At 37.9% G+C, this 21,183-nt stretch overlaps 1 protein-coding gene across 1 annotated transcript in view; it reads left to right on the forward strand.

Annotated features, from left to right (window-relative positions):
- The first annotated feature begins 855 nt into the window (after window positions 1–855).
- LOC114648343 (EH domain-containing protein 3) overlaps window positions 856–21,183 on the forward strand; it is a 90,995-nt gene continuing 70,667 nt past the window's right edge. The window contains exon 1 of the mRNA XM_028797329.2: window positions 856–1,671. Coding sequence (XP_028653162.2) covers window positions 1,445–1,671 — 227 coding nt within the window. The 5' untranslated portion in view covers window positions 856–1,444. The remainder of the gene's footprint in view (window positions 1,672–21,183) is intronic.

The following is a 21,183-nucleotide window of genomic DNA, read 5'->3' on the forward strand; positions in this document are numbered from 1 at the left end:
TACATATATAGGGAAAATGTTCATAAATCCCAAATGCTCAGATATAGGTATGGATGTTTATAAAATTATATTGAATCATTCATTTCTTAATCTCTCAAAATGAACTATTTCTTAGCGCAACATTGCTAATTAACAAGCGAATTATAATGCTAACTCTGTACAAGTCCGATGTGCTTTCTTGAATTGCTCCACTTACTTGTAAAATGTCAAAAGCAAACACCAAATAGTGGATAATCCATTCTTTTTATTTTAACCACTATGCAGTACTTCGTTTCCTATGTTTGCACACCTCAGCAGGAATTAAACGGGGTGGTGTGTGTCATTACAGACGTGGAAATGCAAAATGGCCCAGGTGAATTACTCTACCCAGCACGTCCTTCACGTTAGGCTGCCTGCCACAACTGTACTGGACCAGAAAAACCTCTTCTGGAGTCTAACCTTGAAGTATTTAATGGACCAAATCACTGCGCGTTAACCTTGTTAAATATTCCTTAACTCTGGTGGGCGCAGTATTATTTAGTCGGCGTCATGGGAGGCGATGACCTTCTAGCTGATTGTTTTGTTTTCAGAAAAGACTCGTAGTTCAGTGCCGGAAAATTCTCATTTATGCCACTCTATAAAAAAGACTGCCTATCGTAGTATTTCATTGTTAGTAACACATCTTAGTTCTGCGGAATGTAAGATCCAGGGAAAATTTATGGCGGATGAAAATGAATGATTGGTTGGCGTCTCACAGAAGTGCTTTATTTGTAACCACCAGATGGCGTTAACCTCATTCCGGTACACTAGTATTATGCACTGACTGTACAAGCAATCGTCACAAAACCGGAAGACTTTCAACGACTGCCTCTTCCTCCTAACGTCGCACCACCTTTCTTGACTTCACTTCTTTGATTTCATATGCGGTTGCATGTGCCAGGAGTTGGTTATTTCCTGTCCTTTGGTTCCTGAAAACTTGCATTTAAATCATCAGCAGGCAGAATGATAGGAAATCTGTAGTCCGTTTGAGATTTGTGTAGTACTGTGACGCTTTGCACATCTATAGTTTTCCTGTTTATTATCTGCGTAATTATATTTATTTGTTTCATTTACAATATTGTCCGCAACGGAAAAGCCTTTATATAAATAATAGTGTTTAAGTACATGGATTCCTGCCTCGATTATTTCAATGAAGAGCTCACGTTTTGTATGATACTGCGTCTTAAAATCGGAAAGCTGTTTCTTTAAACATAGAGAAAGGTTACACTGGGTGGAGGATTGTCACTTTTGATAAAAGGATCTGCTGCGAATTATTTCACTTAAGTCACTGTTTGCTTTTATTTGTCGGCTTTTTATTCTGTTACTGTTACTTTTCACCAACTTCCTATAAAAAAAGAATTTGAATTATCACTGTATCAATTCGGCCGTTTAATATATAAATATATATATATATATATACGTAATCATGTTCAGTTGGTTGGGTAATGATGATCGGAGGAAAAAGGATCCCGAAGTGTTTCAAACAGTCAGCGATGGTCTCAAGAAGCTCTACAAGACCAAACTGCTGCCCTTGGAGGAGCATTACAAATTTCACGAATTCCATTCACCTGCTTTAGAAGATGCAGACTTTGACAACAAGCCCATGGTTTTGCTGGTAGGCCAGTACTCCACTGGAAAGACTACCTTCATCCGGTAATTTACATTCTATATTTTTAAAGAATTTATGTAATAGTTAGCTAAATATTTAGATATATGGTATCATAGAGCAAAGTAAACTCTTATTTTTGAAACGATCTTTCAGAGACATTGCTTTTAATTGTTTTTATTTTTTTGGTAATTATTGTGTATGTAATGCACTGTGAAGAATTATTGTAGCAGGGTCCTTATTTAAAAAAAAAAAAAAAAAATCACAGTTTAAAAGTTTTGTATTCCCGAGACCTTCTCAACGCCTGTGTTTAGGACAATCAGATCGTACTTTTCAATTTTTACCTAAGAAGTGGTTACTACTTTTCTTAAATTGTTTTAATATCATTTAACTATAAGCCATGTGTGTATTACATAAAAAAAAAATCATAAAACAACTATACATATGATGTTAGTTTTAAATTGCATGCATTATGTCACAGGTTATGTTGCCCTCATGTTTGAACTAGCCATGTGCAAATTTGTGATAAGCACACATGAAATCATGTTTAAATATTTTCAAATTTAGAAAAATCAAAGTATAAACGTATGTCTATAAAGATTTAACACAAGTGAGACAACAAATTTTAAAAAGAAAGTAGAAAATACACATTATTCTGTAGAAACAATATTTGTCCCTGGATAATGAGACCGGAGGCCACAGCACTCCACTTTTGTGAAGATGGGAACAAACGCAGTAATTGACAGGAAATATTATTTCAAACAGTAGTATTGTTTTTTATTACAGTAGAAAATATTTTTATTCTTCAATATAACTATGATATTCACACATTTTATCTTTTATCAGATCCTGTAAATTCTTGTGCTGTGTAGCCCTGAAATTGGCTGATGACCGTTTGCCAAGGTTTTAAAGAGCCATTGGTAAAAGGCAAAGTGAGGAGGGGCAGTCAAAAGAACCTGTGATTTTGATTTCAGAATATAGAGGAAATGGACATAACAACAGATAATTCATCCTTAACAATGCCTATTTAGACATCCTAGGGGTAGAACTCCTCACACGATTGAATGGAAAGCAGTGAGTTTTGAAATAAGAAAGGGAATATGCAACAACCTTGTCCTAGAAAACTGCAGTTTTGTAATTAGACATGGTATGCCTTACCTGGGGTGCTAATGGCTTTAGGCCAGCCTGTGTATCCTGTTAATAATTCCAACTCAGATTGTTTTTCAAGCTTAACATGGTAGCAAGCAGTAGACAAAGATTACATTTCTTGTGAGTGGTAGTATTTGTTAGGATTGACAGTTTAATTCATTCTTGGAAAGCTTTAATACTTTTACAGTGTGCAGCCCTTGCTTCTTTTTGGAGTTGTGTTTACGTTTGTTGTAATGTGTACGCATTACAATGTGATTCTTAATTGAATTTCTGTTATAGTCTGGCAGCAATATTGTGACAGGTCAGACTGTTAAAAATAAATCCAGCAACAATAAATAAATATATTGCCAAAAAAAAAAACGCAACAAATGGTGGAACACTACTGCAGTTATGTTTATAATGATGGTGAGCAACTCTTGGGTACCATTTAACCTCAGGGTATCTAAAGTTATGATTGTTGATGTCTCTGTACTGTATGCCAGGATGCCAGGATGATAGAGAAGGAGTAGTGAACTGTGCAGGATGACCAATGTCTATTCCGTGATACTGTTTATATTTTAAAATGAGTTTATTTGCCTTGACATTTTTAATGTAAAATTTTTAAAATAGCAGTTGTAAGGATGGGCAGGTCAAGCATTACGGGTACGTTTGCCCAAATGCATATGGTCTGAAAGCCTCAATCCCTGTAGTTTAAAGATACCTGTTACAAATATTATCAAATCTAGCTAGCCTTAAACTGTGTTTTTGAGGAAACAAAAGGTGTGCTGATTACTCTAAAAAACCATATGTGTATCTGTTGTATAACTACTGTTTAAGCAGATTTTATTGTAGGCAATCTGCATTTGTTTTTACACCTACACTCATAAAAGTAATGCTTCTAAACTGGTAGTTCACTGGGGTGTGTGGCACATAGTAAAACCATTGCTTGACAAACTGCCTTTTGATTCTGGGAAGCTTTCTTTTACTTATAAAATGATAACATAAGATTGTTTCTTTGGGCAAAGGTTTTGTAGAAGTGGACGAAACAAAAACCTTTAATGTATATTAGGGTACCTAGCAAGATACTGACAGACCAAGAAAACCTGAACTTAGCCTGTATTATTGCATGCACCAAGAGACCTTTTAAAATCACGATTGGAAACTGTATTGGTATTGCATCTTTTCTATTGATTTATGGTTGTCTTATCAATATACCTCACAGCTTTATGCAACTCACTGACAAAATAACCCAATAACACCAACATTGACAGAGACCGTATAAGTCCTTTGTCTCTAGTGGCAAGATTGTTCATGTCTTAGTTATGCATATGGGTTGAAGGTTGCTGTTTTAAGAGCCTTAAGCCTGGTTTGCACTTGATGAATAGGTGCTGATTGCAAAGGCCATATAACAAAAATGATGTCACATCTGGAGGCATGTGTATCTTGGGTATGCTGAGATTTTGCTTTGCACAGAATTTTTCCTGACTGCATGGCGATGCACACACAACAGTGTGTATACAAAATAGCAAATTTCAAGGAGAGGCTAGTGGCAGAAGTGAGGAGATCTATGCACCTATGTGATTCCTTTCTCTGATACTTCAAAGTGTGAGAAGATGACAAATTCAAGGTGGGAAATTGCAAATAGCACTAGACAAAGTAAAACAATGATCACTCCACCTTTTTCCCCCCATCTTAAAGGTAACAATAACAGGCCAAACTCTTCTTCCATCATTAGAATATCATTGCGTATAGCCATCTGAGCAGTCATGTAAACAATTCAATTCCTCTGGTGTGAAATTGTTGGGTATGTGACATTTACCCAACACTGCCCCCTATTGACTATGACAATATCGGTGCACCAATTGCATAGTGGCTAATGCACAAGCTTAATGCAGTAAGTGTAAATAGAGTTTTAGATTTTTATACTGTGTTATGAAGGTATTTTATTAATCATCTGAAAACCAGTAAAACTTAGAAGTACAATAATTGTGCCTTATAATTTAATAATTATGCCAGACAGACTAGCCAGCCAAGGTCTTAAAAATATTTCACTGAGATATTGTATCAGAAATTATCTTAAATACAGCATTAATATTGCGTTCTCAGATTTTGTTCTCAGTCCTAATTTAGCCCCCATCAATTAGTTTCACTATCAAAAATATAATCTATTTGACTTTCAGGGTTATTCAGAGGTGCAGTATGTCCTTTACAGGGTAATATACCTTTAGTTGACCACAGTGGGTGATCTGCAAATACAGCTGCATTAAAATTTGAAATGCTTGGTCAATTAAGAGGATCCTCATGTTATTAAAGATGAGGTTTAGTCCTGAAGTGGTAAGTTCACACTCTGCAGTTTTTGTGCTAATAGTAAGAAGCATTTTCACAACCTCCAGTATACTTGTTAGGAGCCCAGAGTACACATTGTTAATGGAGAGCATCATATTTATTTTTTTTATAAGATTCATCTCATGCCTTTTCTGTGACTACATAAGGCAAGATCTTTCTGTAATAGGTTATACACCTCTTATTTCCAAAGGTTAATGTCCATTTCCTAAGGCCGAACGCTTGAAACGTGTGACAGGAGCATTGTTGGAACATTCAGACCATCACATGTGATCTACAAGCTGATAATTATTTTAGGTAATTTTCTCAGCTGTACAGTACTAAGCCCTGTCAGTTGATAAGAGTTACCTGCTGCATCATTGTACATTTTTGTTTCCAAAATATATGTTTGATTAAATAACTCCACATTGGTTCTCCTCCCTGCAATCATCATTAGTTTGCAGAATATCCTCCATATTTAAGCCGCAAAAAAGTTCTTCCATCATTTGAATGTATTTATTGTTTTCTTCCTGTAATATTGCTTGTAATTATGATTCCTTTCACTTGTAACTGGTATTGAAGCAGTAATGGAACAACTTTCCTTGTCCTCTCTTCATTTTTGTTTTCTTTTAAAATTTGTAACAAAGTTTACATTAATTATAACCTTATTTATATCGCAGTAAACTACAAGCAGATATGATTCACTTTTGCCATTCTTACCCTCACTGTCCCAGTTGCTTTAAGCTAATGCTGTCATTTCTTTTAAAATTCCCTGAAGGCTATTGTCTACTACACTACTTGGTAACTTAATTCATCATGTGTCTATTATTCTCTGTGTGAAGAAAAGCCTCCTTATACTTGTGCAAAATTTACCCTTAACAAGTTTCCAACTGTCTACCTGTGTTCTTGATGAACTAATTTTAAAATAATAGTGTCAATCCATTCTACTAATTCCCCTTATAGTTTTAATCACTTCAATCAGGTATCCTATTAATCTTTTGCTTGAACTGGAAAGGCACAGCTCTTTTAATCGTTCCTCATAATTCAACCCCTGTAGCCCTGGAATCAGCCTAGTCGCTCTAATTTTCCTAGCTTTCCTATGTTCTTTTTGTGGTCTGGAAACCAAAGCAATTCCAGAGGAGGCCTCACCAATGCATTATAAAGCTTGAGCATAACCTCTTCGGACTTGTACTCTTCACATCCATCCATCCATCCATTATCCATCTATCCATCCATTATTCAACCCGCTATATCCTAAATACAGGGCCACGAGTCTGCTGGAGCCAATCCCAGCCAACACAGGGTGCAAGGCAGGAAACAAACCCTGGGCAGGGTGCCAGCCCACCGCAGGTTGCGCACATACACACACCCACACACCAAGCACACACTAGGGACAATTTAGAATCACCAATGCACCTAACCTGCATGTCTTTGGACTGTGGGAGGAAACCGGAGTACCTGGAGGAAACCCACACAGACACGGGGAGAACATGCAAAGCGAACCCGGGTCTCCTAACTGCGCGGCAGCAGAGCTACCCACTGCGCCACCGTGCCACCCACTCTTCACAATGTACAACATAACTTAACATTCTGTTAGCCTTCTTAATAACTTATGAACACTGGAAGTTAATAGTGTCGAGTCCACGACGACTCTTAAATCTTTCTCATAAAGTGTACTTTCGTTTTTCAGATCTGTCTTTATATTTTCAAACCTAAGATTTTTACTTCCTATGTGTAATACTTTACGTTTATTGAATTAAATTTAATCTGCCACAAATCTGCCCAAACCTGTATGCAATCCAATTGTAATGTAATATAAACCCTCTGTAATGATTCAACGGATTCTAGATTATCTGCCAATCCACCTAGCTTGGTATCATCTGCAAATTTAACCGGCTTGTTACTTCTATTCCTATCCAAATCCTTTATATATGTATTAAAAATAGCAGCGGCCCTAGCACTGTCCCCTGTGGAACACTACTGTTAACATCATCCAGTTCTGATAAGGTTCCTTGCAACACAACCCTCTTCTTGCTGTGTCTAAGTCAACTTTGTACACCTCTACAAACATCACCCTGAACTCCCACTTCTTTTAGTTTTATGCCCAACCTCTCATGTGGCACCTTATCAAATGCTTTCTGAAAGTCAAGATAAATAGTATCATATGCTCCACTTTGATCATACCTTTTTGTTGCTTCTTCACGAAATTCCAGCATGTTGGGAAAACATGACTTCCCTCTGAACCCATGCTGACTGTTCAGTAAAGCTCCTGTACTTGCCATGTTACTCAATCTTATCCTTAATAATTCCTTCCGTTAACTTTCCTGGGATGTAAGTTAAGCTTACTGGCTTATAGTTGCTTGGATCTGAGTGGTCACCCTTTTTATATAATGGGATAATATTTGCCATTTTCCAGTCCTTCAGAATTTGCACAGTGACTTCATAAAAATATACATAAAGAGGTTGTATATGTACTTACTAACTTCCTTAAGAATTCAAGGATAACTATTATCTGGTCCTGGTGATTAGTTCGATTTCAGCGTATTTAATTTAAGCAGTACTTCTCCCACAGAAAAATGCAAATTTAGAGCATCTGCTATTTCACTGTCTGTATTTTTTAATTCCCCTTTACTATACCTGATGCAGTTTACCTCCTCCTTGACTGTTCTTTTACTAGTAAAATACTGAAAGAATCTCTTTAGGTTAGCATTCGCCTTATCTGCTATACATAATATTTTTGCGTGTTGATGACCTGTTGCATTATATTCATCTCTTCATTCATCATTGTGGCACCCACATAAGCAGCCTGTCCTAGAAATTCACCATTTATGCTACATAATGCTATGGTCATATCACAGTGTAAAAAAAAAAAATCGGTGTGCAGTGCAAGGTGAGAACTAGTGCATTTCTCTGCATCTGGTGCCACTTTTGCTGTGCTGCCCTTTGAGTATAAACTCAAAGGTGGTTACTGTAGTCTGGCACACTATAAGCAGTTGTCTTTGAAAATGACAACAAAGTTAACATCGTACATGAACAATTGGGTATTTTTTTATCAAAATGTTTTTGATTAGAAAAATATTGCATAGACTAAAAATCTGAAACATCTGGTAGTCTATTGGGCTTTGCAAGTTTTTAGTGTGGTTGCCCAGAGTTAAAAATAGGAAGTCCTAGGCAATACTAAAAAAGCAGCAAGGAGCTGGCAGTGGTTGGTTAGTACATGACTTTCAACAATGATTGAGATTTTCCCTGGGAAGTAATGAATCGGATCACTGGCATCACAAAGATCAACTGCTTCTAGATAATCCTGTAGGCAATAAAAGTGAGAAATTGTGTCTGAGTGTACAATTAAAAAAAAAAAAAAAGTTTCATGTAGTAAAACTTTATAATTGGTTTATTTATGATTGCAAGAAAATGCATAGTCCGGAAATCAGAACCATTTTTCATTGTAGGCAGGGCTTGTATAATAATGGTTTTATTTATTTTGTTTTTTTATTTAAGAGAGCTAACAACAACAAAACATACTTACAACATTCTCAAACTTCTCATGTTGCATAATTCAAACTGCAGGTACCCAGCTATATGATTGATATGTCAAAAAATACATGTATTTGTCACTAAAATAATATTTTATATCAATACATGATAATAATATTTTAATTTTAAGAAGAAGAATGGTGTGTGTACATGTGTGACTGTGTTCAACCTGAAATGGGCTGGTACTCTGTCCAGGGGTTGTTCTTGCCTTGAGTCGTATGCTTGCTTGCTCCAGACAATTGTAACCCTGTTGATCAGGATTAAGCGAGTTTAGAAAATGGTATGTTGTGAAGTATTGGCCAGGTGTCCTATGAAGTCAATAGCTGAATAAAAAACCTCACTCATTAATAAACATGTTATTGAGTTTGCTGCACATTTCAATCAAATGTACCATCTTTCTTGTGGTGACACACTCATGAATATAAGAACTTTTTTCCAGAAGTGGAAATGTGTCAGTATTTTTTAGTGAATTTGTAAGGCCAACTTTGACATTGTTTGTTGCTCATTAAATCACTGCCAGTCATCCCCAAGGAAAAAGTTAATATTTTTTTTTTTTTTTTTTTTTTTTTTTTTTTTTTTAGCATTTTTGGATTAAGTATTCCAGGTAAGTAAATGACAAAGACTTATCAGTTTTGGGACAGGTACCTTTCTGAAAAACTTAGCCATGTATGTTCTAAAAAAATCATGAGGTTTTCTAATGTAGCAGTACCAGAAAATCATGAAGAAATGTTATGCACGTATTGTTGATATCATGTACAGTGTAGTTCCTAAAAAGAGAATGAAAAACTATTATAGCTGTATTGGCCATTATAATAAAACTTTCAACACAAAAATAATAACTGCTTTAAACACTTTGTCAATGTCATATGAACAAGTTACACCTTTTATTATATCCTAAATTCTCTTACCTCTTTGTCACCAATAGCATTTGCAATCTGTCCTGTGTTTAATGCAGTCTATCTAAACATTGCCATAAAGTGAGGTGTTTGCTAATTTAGCTCTGCATACATAAATGTTGTTGGGCAGGTTGTGGTTCATTATCCCCTCAAAGTCTTTGTGTATTTTAATTTGACAAAACATGACAACTGGGAATGAGTAACTCACACAGTAAAATACATTATGTATAAAATAAAGTCCTCCTCACACACTCAGTTCGTACAATAGGCCAAAGTTCAAGAAATGCCTTCATGAGTGGGGCTTGTGTTCTCTGTGATGTAATGACATAAGGCAATTGTGGTCTGGTAGTGTTGGATTGGGACTAAAATTTTTACAGTTCTAAAGTAAATAATGGAGAACTCTAAAATCGCTCTAATCCATCACGTTTAACCACTCATCACTGGCCTCTTGATAGCTAAGAAATCACATCGAAGCAATGTGGGTATGGTCCTGCAAACTTCAGAGTACATTGAAATGTGTAGCTTGGTTTTGTGAAGTCTATCAAAGAGACATTTTTTCCCACACCTGTAATAGCAAGTGTCAAGAAGGATTTGTAGGATTTAGGGGAAAGCAGGTGTTTACTTCTAGTTCCAAAAATCTTGAAATGCTCGTTCCATACTGTTTTAAAATTTTTTTTAGTGTATTTCCTGTGCTTGTATACCATGTAACCCCAGTCTGTAGTCATTTTAATGATGAGGGTTGTGGTTTATTTTTTATTTTTTTTTTAACTTGTTCTGCAATTTCCTGTCTTAGTGTTTCAAGGCTGCCTGTGTTCTGTGCTTGTGGAAGATTAGGTAAAAAATTAACTTCAGCATGTCTCTATCTTTTAATATCTGAGGTGACTGCTTTGACTTCTCTTTCCAGCTTTGACAGAGATTTCATGATGTCTTTCTCTCCACGAACGTTTCCCGAATTACTGTTTTGCAGTATAAGTGTTTATGATAGGCACTTTAAAATCTAACTTTTTTTTTCTATTGGAGGACAAGTTAATACTGGAAATGCATAAATTATTAGCTTTGATTTACATGTACACTCCATGAAATTTACTCATCACTCATATGTCAAGCACACAAATCAAATTGAGCAGTATGGCCATTCTTGGTCACTTTAACTTCAAAAGAGAGCAAGCAAGAATAACTTTATAGTGGCCAAGGGCCTGTTGCTGCCCCTAGGTGTTTCCCCCTGAAAGGACTACACTTTAGTATACATTTGTGCTTGTTTAAGCGATTCATAATTTGTTTAGCTCTTTCAAATGTGGCAATCTGGCCTTGTTAGAGCATGTCTTTTATGTTGCTTCATATGTGAACTCTTTTTGTTTTAATTTTGTAGCCCTTTCAGGAGTATTGGTGATGGAGCTGAATAAAACGGGCATCTCTCGGGACCCTGCTAAGTTACAGTATTTTGAAGTTGAGGTTGACAGCCTCTCTTACTCTGTTTGATTTGTGTAGTCCTTTCAAAGTTTATCTGGTAAGTTCCAGCAGGAGTACAGCTCTTAATGTGGCCCCTGGCATTTGCCAAGATATTCTGAAATATAGGCATTTTGGGGAGGCGTCGGTAAAGGTATTCTTGCTTGCTTTGTTTTGAAGCTAAGGTCACCACCCTTGGTCATATTGCGCAATGTTGTGTGTTTGAGATACAGTATGAGTGATGAGTAGATGTTACATTGGTTAGCTTGTCCACCAATTTAAAAAATAACCTTAGAAGTTCAACCTTGTTTCAAGGACACTTTTACACTGCAAAACAATTACGCATCTTGAACTTGATACTGTTCTTCCAATCATTTCATCCTGCATGAGAGTCATCTCCTTTCAGATAGGGATGTTTGATAACTAGGGCCACTGCTACCTGTGCTGTTTTTCTGTCACTTGGATAGGCCTTAAGACTATATATGGAAGAAGCATGTCATGTCATGGTCTCTGGTCAGCATATGACATTTTCTGTTCTTTTCAAAGTCAGCATTGCTTTCTCTGAGCCTTAGTTTAATGATAAATGAAAATGTGGAAAATGTAAAAGAATCTAGTGGCCACCTGCTTAGACACTGTGGAGATGAAACATCTGTGAGTGTTTGAGTGGAAGCAACTGAACTGCCCTTTTCTGCAAATGAGATATGAACAGCACATTTTGTGGTGACTCGTTTATTTACAGTGTTGCTCGAGAGTTAGTGAACCCTTCAAAATTTTCCAAATTCTTGAGTAATGCTGTAGCCAAAGTGCTTTACAATAAAAAATACAATAAACGTAAAATAAATAGAATAAAATACAATAAAACACAATACAAGCCAGAGTTAAATTGAAACAAAACAAATGATACAATAAATAGGTGAGAGCATATCCATGCATTTCTTTTAAAAACCAGTAGCAAAATTTTAAAATCTATTTCAAAGCTAACAGGCAGCCAGTGTAAAGAAGCAGTGGTAGTGCTGCTGCTTTGCAGTAAGGAGATTGTGGGTTCGCTTCCCGGGTCCTCCCTGTGTGGAGAGCGCTTTGAGTAGTGAGAAAAGCGCTATATAAATGTAAAGAATTATTAAAGAGACTAAAATTGGAGATACAGAATCAAACTTTCTTGCACCAACCAAAAAATGGGCAGTAGCATTCTAGACCAACTGCAACCTTTATATCAGGGATTTGCTGATCCCAGAATACAGTGAGTTGAAGTAATCAAGCAGAGGAAAGATAAAGCACTAGTAACTTTCTCAAGATTGCTAGGAGATAAAAAAGCTTAACCTTGGCTGAAAGATGAAGCTGGAAAAAACAAACTCTGTGGTCAAAAGTTCTCTCTTTCTCTAAAGAGAGGTTACTGTCAAAAATAACCCCAAGATTCCGAACATGAGGTTTGCAAAAGCCTGCAAAAGAGCCAAGGAGTTCAAAACCAATTTGAGCTTTGACAGGAGGACCAGTTCTTGGTAGTTCTGTTTTATTTTGATTAAGATGGAGAAAATTGTCAGCCGTCCAGGATTTTAGTTTTACAACACAATTGTTCAGCCGATTCAACTTGCATGTCATTAGCATAACAATGAAAAGAAAGATTAAACTTCCTAAAAACAGCTCCTATAGGATGAAGATAAATAGAAAATAAAATAGGACCAAGAATGGATTCCTGAGGAACACATGAAAAGTGTCTTGTCAGTAACATATGACCGGAAACCAGATAAGAGCAGCTCTTTTAAGCCGTAACAGCAAGATTTCATTGATCAATGGTATCGGAAGCTACAGAAAGGTCTAGGAGGACAAGGAAAGCTACCCCACATGATTCAGTAATTAAGAGAGATGTCATTAAATACTTTCAGGAAGGCTGTCACAACACCATGATAACACATAAAGCCAGACTGGTAGATCTCAAATAAATTATTGGAGTTAAGATCATCAACCAATTGATTATAAATAATTCTTTCTAACATCTTAGCCAAAAATAGCCATTAGGAAATCGGGCGAAATTTAGCCAACACACCAGGATCTAATTGTGCCTTTTTAAGACAGGGTTGCACCACTGCATTTTTAAAAAAATGAGGACATAACCTCCTCACTTTTAGAACCATTTATAATAGCCAACAATGCTGGACCCAAGATATCAAAAGCTTCCAGTAAGAGGCGTGGTGGAACAACATCAAGAGGACAATAAGTGTGTCAAAAGTACTTTTGAGGTGTGAAAGTGAAATAACGTAGGATTCTGTAACAATTTCATGATTAACAAGAGGAAGTACATCACCCATTGGAAGAATACCAAAATGATAGTATTGATTTTTCTGATAAAGAATGAAACTGCTCGCATGAGTGAACAGTATTATTTAATCCAATCTCTGTATGGGGTTAAGTCTTCTTCTTGTTCTTCTTCTTTCGGCTACTTCCGTTAGGGGTTGCCACAGCGGATCATCTTCTTCCATATCTTTCTGTCCTCTGCATCTTGCTCTGTTACATCCATCACCTGTATGTCCTCTCTCACCACATCCATAAACCTTCGCTTAGGCCTTCCTCTTTTCCTCTTCCCTGGCAGCTCTATCCTTAGCATCCTTCTCCCAATATACCGAGCATCTCTCCTCTGCACATGTTCAAACCAACGTAATCTCGCCTCTCTGAGTTTGTCTCCCAACTGTCCAACTTGAGCTGACCCTCTAATGTACTTATTTCTAATCCTATCCACCCTCGTCACACCCAGTGCAAATCTTAGCATCTTTAACTCTGCTACCTCCAGCTCTGTCTCCTGCTTTCTGGTCAGTGCCACCATCTCCAACCCATATAACATAGCTGGTCTCGCTACCATCCTGTAGACCTTCCCTTTCACTCTTGCTGATACCCTGTCTGTCACAAATTACTCCTGACACCTCTCTTCCACAATCCCCATTACTCTGTATTGTTGATCCCAAGTATTTAAACTCATCCACCTTTGCCAACTCTACTCCCTGCATCCTCACCATTCCACTGACCTCCCTCTCATTTACACACATGTATTCTGTCTTGTTCCTACTGACCTTCATTCCTCTCCTGTCTAGAGCATATCTCCACCTCTCCAGGGTCTACTCAACCTGCTCCCTACTATCACTACAGATCACAATGTCATCAGCAAACATCATAGTCCATGGGGACTCCTGTCTAATCTCGTCTGTCAACCTGTCCATCACCATTGCAAATAAAAAAGGGCTCAGAGCTGATCCCTGATGTAATCTCACCTCCAACTTGAATGCATCCATCACTCCTACCGCAGACCTCACCACTGTCACACTTCCCTCGTACATGTCCTGAACAACTCTTATGTACTTCTCTGCCACTCCCCGACTTCCTCATACAATACCACAGCTACTCTGGAGGCACCCTGTCATATGCTTTCTCCAGGTCTACAAAGACGCAATGCAACTCCTTCTGGCCTTCTCTAAATTTCTCCATCAACATCCTCAGAGCAAACATTGCATCTGTGGTGCTCTTTCTTGGCATGAAACTGTACTGCCGCTCACTAATCATCACCTCACTTCTTAACACTAGAATTACCAGAGTCTATGAAAAAACTCGTAGATCCGGCCCACCTTAAATCGCTTCTTAAATCCATTCACACCTCTCCGCCAGCATCTTTTGTCCTCTAAATGTGCTGATAAAAGACAAGCTGCCAGCAGCCGGCTATTCCATCCCCCCTCCGACTTAGAACGTGAACCAAGTGTAATCAAGAGTCCCGGTTCGATCCCCACTCACTCCTATATTTGCCGTTTTCAGTAGTAAGCTGGTGTTTTTGTTAATATTATACAATACACACATGCACTTGGTTTGTGTCTGTACTTGTGCTGTTAGTTAGAGAGTCAGATCGGGGGGAGGGGTGATATTAGAGCGCGTGAGCTTATTCAGTGCTGCAGGAACAACGCACATGTACTGAAAGAAAAAAAAGATCAACATGTTGCCTTCCCTGTTTGTTTGTATATCTCTGCCTGTCTGTATCTCTATTACGCAGTGCTCTGTCTGTCTGTGTGTTATGGATCTTGAAAAAATAAGTTATAAGGACAGTTGTTCATGTTAATTGCAGTCTCAATTGTAAAAAAAAATATTTTAAAAGGAGCATCCCACATGAAAATATAACGATCTCATTAACTGACAGTGCATACCAATTTATAAATTTTATGTCCGTTTGAGGTTAAAAAGAAGTAACACTTTGTCCCCAGCGGGGAATTGAACTCATGTCTGTGAGGCACAGCAAAGCTACTTGCTCTGAGAGGCGAATCTTAGCGCGCTACGCCACGGAAACTGTTGCATTGTCCTTGAAGCTTTTGTGAAAATGTTTATTTGATCTTTGGAACTCGGGCTTTATACATTCTATAGTTTATGCCTACATTTTGTAACATTTATTACTAAAATATGAAAAAGTTTCTGCTTTAACAATGTGTTTACACAGATTACTGTAGAAACGGTACACACATGAAATGCGTGTGTTCCAAATAACGATCTATTATTTCCATTCTAAAACTCCACTTCACTCCCAGATAATCAATCAAGACATGAGCTGGGAAAAGTGCGTTCACGTTCAAGTCGGAGGGGGGATGGAATAGCCGGCTGCTGGCAGCTTGTCTTTTATCAGCACATTTAAAGGACAAAAGACCTGGCGGAGAGGTGTGAACGGATTTAAGACGCGATTTAAGGTGGGCCGGATCTATGAGCTTTTTCGTAGACTCTGGTAATTCTAGTGTTAACCTAGCTTCCACTCCTCTTTCCAATAACTTCATGCTGTGGCTCATCAATTTTATCCCCCTATAGTTACTACAGTCCTGCACATCCCCCTTATTCTTAAATATCGGCAACAGTACACTTCTCCACTCCTCAGGCATCCTATCACTTTCCAAGATTCTATTAAGCAATCTGGTTAAAAACTCCACTGCCAACTCTCCTAAACACCTCCATGATTCCATAGGTATATCATCTGGACCAACGGCCTTTCCATTTATCATCCTCTTCATAGCTGTCCTTACTTCCTTCTTGCTAATCCATTGCACTTCCTGATTCACTATCTCCACATCATCCAACCTCTTCACTGTCTCGTTCTCTTCATTCATCAGCCTGTCAGAGTACTCTTTCCATCTGCTCAACACACTCTCCTCGCTTGTGAGTACATTTCTATCTTTATCCTTTATCACCCTAACCTGCTGCACATCTTTCCCAGCTCGGTCCCTCTGTCTAGCCAATCGGTACAGGTCCTTTTCTCCCTCCTTAGTGTCCAACCTCTCATACAACTCATCATATGCCTTTTCTTTAGCCTTTGCCACCACTCTCTTCACCTTGCGCCTTATCTCCTGGTACTCGTATCTACTTTCTGCATCTCTCTGACTATCCCACTTCTTCTTTGCCATCCTCTTCCTCTGTATACTCTCCTGTATTTCCTCATTCCACCACCAGGTTTCCTTTTCCTTCCTCCTCTTTCCAGATATCACGCCATGCACCCTTCTTGCTGTCAGCCTTACTACATCTGCTGTAGTTTCCCAGCTGTCTGGTAACTCTTCACTGCCACCCAGTGCCTGTCTTACCATCTCCCTTAAACTCAACCTTACAGCCTTCCTTTTTCAACTTCCACCATTTGATCCTTGGCTCTGCCCTCACACTCTTCCTCCTCTTGATCTCCAACGTATTCCTACAGACCACCATTCTATGCTGCTTAACTACACTTTCCACTGCCACCACTTTGCAGTCTTCAATCTCCTTCAGATCAACTCTTCTGCATAGGATGTAATGTACCTGTGTGCATCTTCCTCCACTCTTGTACATAACTCTATGTTCCTCCCTCTTCTTAAAATATGTATGCACCACAGCCATGTCCATCCTTTTGGCAAAATCCACTATCCTCTGACCTTCTTCATTCCTCTCCTTGACACCATACCTACCCATCACCTCATCGTCTCCACTGTTCCCTTCACCAACATGCCCATTGAAATCTGCTGCAATCACCACTTTCTGTCCCTTGGGTACACTGTTCATCACTTAATCCAATTCACTCCAAAAATCTTCTTTCTCACCCATTGCACACCCAACTTGCGGTGCATATGCACTAACAACATTCATCATCACACCTCCAATTTCCAGCTTCATAATCATTACTCTCCCTGACACTCTTTTCACCTCCAAAACACTCTTGACATACTGTTCCTTCAGAATAACTCCTACCCCATTTCTCCTCCCATCCACACCATGATAGAACAATTTGAATCTACCTCCAATCCACCTGGCCTTACTCCCCTTCTCTCCATCATATTGGCTAACTCTCTCCCCTTACCAGTCTGCCAACATTCAAAGTTCCTACTCTTAGTTCCACTCTCTTTACTTTCCTCCTCTCCTCCTGACTAAATTCACACCCAATCTGATGCTGTTCGCTTTCAAATAATATTGCATTAGTATGATGATGTTTTCACATATATTGTCTCTTTCTTTCAGGTGTGTAATAGAAACCACAGCATAGAGAGAAGTTTGTACATTGTAACAGGTACACATGTTGTAAATGTAGGAAGGACGATCCTTGCGTGTGTGTGAACTGTTAACATTTGAATCTGATTGCATATAGTGCTGAACTTACTGCTTTGTACTGTTCTTTCCTGTGCATGTCCTGGAGTACAAAAGAAACAGCATACAACAACATGTTGGGACTGGCAAGATCGGGGAAAAAAAACATGCGGTCACTGATTGCAAACCGCAAGATGTTATGCGAATGAATATGAATAATATGAATAATGTTGCATCTGTGCCACAAAGTTTTCCAAAATGTACTACAGGTCATAAAACGAATAATTCCAAATATCATATATACCTATGTCTCTGTTTTTTTGGTTTTTTTGTTTTCTTTGACATCATAGACCATAAGGTGCATACTAATTCAGCATGAGCAGGAACACTCAATAAAACTGAATAAAAAAAAAAATCGAGTGACGGTGAGATACGAAGAAGGCAGATTTGCCAGCGTTATTGTGTCAGCTTTTATCCCTCCAGATGAGAGAATGTCCAGTTCCATTGTCTTAAAACACCACTCACATCTCCAGTTATTCCCAGTTTCAAATAAAAACTAAGAGCGTCAGATCCTTGGGTGAGGGGGTGGTAGTATATATCATGATCGTGATTTAGAGAGAATAAAAGTGAAAAAAAAAAGGTAACTTTTACAAGTCCTATACATGTACACTCTGTGTTACAGATGCAAACCCAGTGTATGTGTGTACTGTGTAATATTAACAATAAGAGCAGCTCACTACTGAAAACGGTAAATATAGGAGTGAGTCGGGATCGAACCGGGGACTCTTGATTACAAGTCAGCAAATCTTACCGCTACGCCACGGAAGCTGTTGTCTTTTCCTTGAACCTTTTGTGAAAGTGTTTATTTGATCTTTGGACTTCAGGCTTCATACATTAGATAGTTTATGCCTACATTTTGTCGTTTACTACTAAAATATAAAAAACATTTCTGTTTTAAAAATGTGTTTACACAGATTATTGTAGAAACGGAACACACATGAAATGCGTGTGTTCCAAATAACGATCTAGTATTTCCACTCTAAAACTCCACTTCACTCCCAGATAATCAATCAAGGCATGAGCTGGGAGAAGTTTGTGCACGTTCTAAGTCAGTGGGGGGGATGGAATAACCGGCTGCTTGTCTTTATTGGCACATTTACAGGAAGACGCTGGCGGAGAAGTGTGAACGGATTTAAGGTGGGCCGTAGGCTCTGGTAATTCTAGTGTTAAGTAACCACATTAATTGCATTAAATTAGTAATCTTGTTTATATTTCTTAACTGCCTCCTGAAAATTGAACAGAGAAACCCTAAAAATCTGCTTAGATACAGTTAGCCAGTCTTTCTTCTACTACCATTCAGCAATCCTGCAGGCGAAGCACAGCTGCCGTTTAGTGTCATTAAGCCATGGAGCAGGTCTTCCCTTTTTGCAGTGAATTCTGAGGGGAGCAATTGAGTCTAAAACTGTTTTACATGATGAATGTAAAGCTAAGATAGAATCATCAATACTATCGCACTGGCCTTGTAGATCAAGACTGGAAAATATGGTTTTAAAATCAGATATAATAGAATTTAAAAAGCGAGAATAGCATGCAGCACAGCTTGCAGTGGCAACATCAATAGTAATATTAAAATCCATCATTAGAGAAAAATTATCAGTAAAGGGAACATCATATATATCAATTTTATTAACTGTAATACCACTTGTAAGAACAAGATCAAGGGTGTGACCAAGAGAATGAGTTGGGGCATTAATATGCTGTATAAAATCAAATGAATTGAATAATGATGAAAAGTCATTAACCAAAGGTTTAGATTGTCAATAAACGTGTATGTTAAAATCACCAATAATAAGTACTTTACCATAGGAGAGCATAATACCGGCCAAGAGATCAGAAAATTCAGAAACAGCTGCATCGGGTAATTACAGGAGGCCTATAAACCACAGCACAGTTTTCCTCTGTATGTTCTAGGGGAGTAAACAGTGCTAATCTTTGCAGTCTCATCTAAGTTCACCCTACAGTGAGCTTTTCTATGTCTAACAAGGTTGCTCTCCTTAACGTGAGGTCATTGTCTAATAAAACTCTTATCCTGCTTGATTTTATTACCTTAAAGAAACTGGATTGTTCTTTATATTACAGGCTAAAATCAACATCCAGTTCCAAATGGTCCTTTAAAATCTTGATCAATTTATCAACAGGAGCTGCCCAGGAGCAGAGTTTTTCTTTCTCAGCATGGTTTTCTTCAACAATATGAAGTATCAAGACTTAACGGTTATTAGCTGCCATTTCTCTATAAAAAAAGACAAAGAAGTTTCACTTGAAATAGAATGTCACTAACACACACACTTGTACTAAAACAACATACCACATAGTGGGCTTAGTGTGAACCTCTTTGTAGTTAACAATAAGTGACCGTCTGTCTTGTAAGCAGATAATGTGACTGTTTTGTTGAGCTTAGAATTCAGATTTACAGTCAACGAAATGTCTGTGGCTGACAGCTCATAGGAATGAAGATGTTCTGCTTATTGTGTCAAAGTCACAACGGACAAAAGAGACATTGTTATTTACCAGGTAGATCTATGCAAATTAGCTAAATTTAGGCATCTCCACACTTACTACTACTGGCACAAACATGCCGCTGACATAATTGATGCCACAAACTGTGACTTATGAACTGGTATAAATTGTGTCATTAGTTGTTTGTGCTATGATGTATGCCTTGGCAATGTCAGCTTCAGCTAATATCGAAAGTGAGACAAAGTTGATACAGTGTTTGTATCTTGGGTTTGAAAAATGAAGGTGCACTAAGATGAAACTCCATCATATGTTGATGTCTGGTTGCCAATGCCTTTAAAATGTTTTTGAAGTTTTGAGCGTCATGAACAGCTCTTTTGGAAAGAAAAAAAAAACCAAAAAACAATGTTTTCCTTTAAACTGCATAGTCCAAAGGTGCAGTAAGGGCCCAAAGTACTTAATTAGAGCAGGACAATGCTCAACATAGTGATGCTTAGGCCAAACTCTAAACTTGGAGAAGACATTGTGTTTGCCTGTTTGTCACTTAATTTGCACTGAATGTAGTCTAACTTCATTAGACTGGAATCTTCACTGGTGGCCATACAGAAACTACTAACATACTCTAAAGCAGTGTTTCTCAACCAACATTAGTGCTATTTGTTTATAATAGTAGTGGGTTACACATTGGGTCACGTAGCAGGTTACCCTTCTAACGATTGAACTGCATTCACTAAGGGGGATTCCAACCCCATAAGATCTAAAATTCATGATCAGTTCACCAAGTGGGTGCACTTGCACTGATAATCACACTCTGTTCACTAAGGGGGAATAGGCCCCACCTGTTGGCTATGCCTCTGCAATATTTTACTGTTTCTTTGACCAGTGGTTGAGACAAAGTGTATACCTGATTCAAATGTGTAATTATTTCACGTGTAGCTATGTTTGAAACATGAAGGGTGACCTACGTCTTCAGAATTAAAGAGACTATGTTAAGTTTCACTTGCCTTCTCAATTTGGTCACAATGGAAATCTTGTTCTGTTATTCTGCACAGTATTGGACACTCCCCAGTAAAATTACTAATGGCCTTAAAATTACTTATGGCCTCAAAACTAGAGGTGATAGTTATTTAAGTTGGCTTTCAGACATCATCACAAAAATATACTTGA

Source organism: Erpetoichthys calabaricus, chromosome 3, assembly GCF_900747795.2.
Source record: "Erpetoichthys calabaricus chromosome 3, fErpCal1.3, whole genome shotgun sequence".
NCBI classification, from domain to species: Eukaryota; Metazoa; Chordata; class Cladistia; order Polypteriformes; family Polypteridae; genus Erpetoichthys; species Erpetoichthys calabaricus.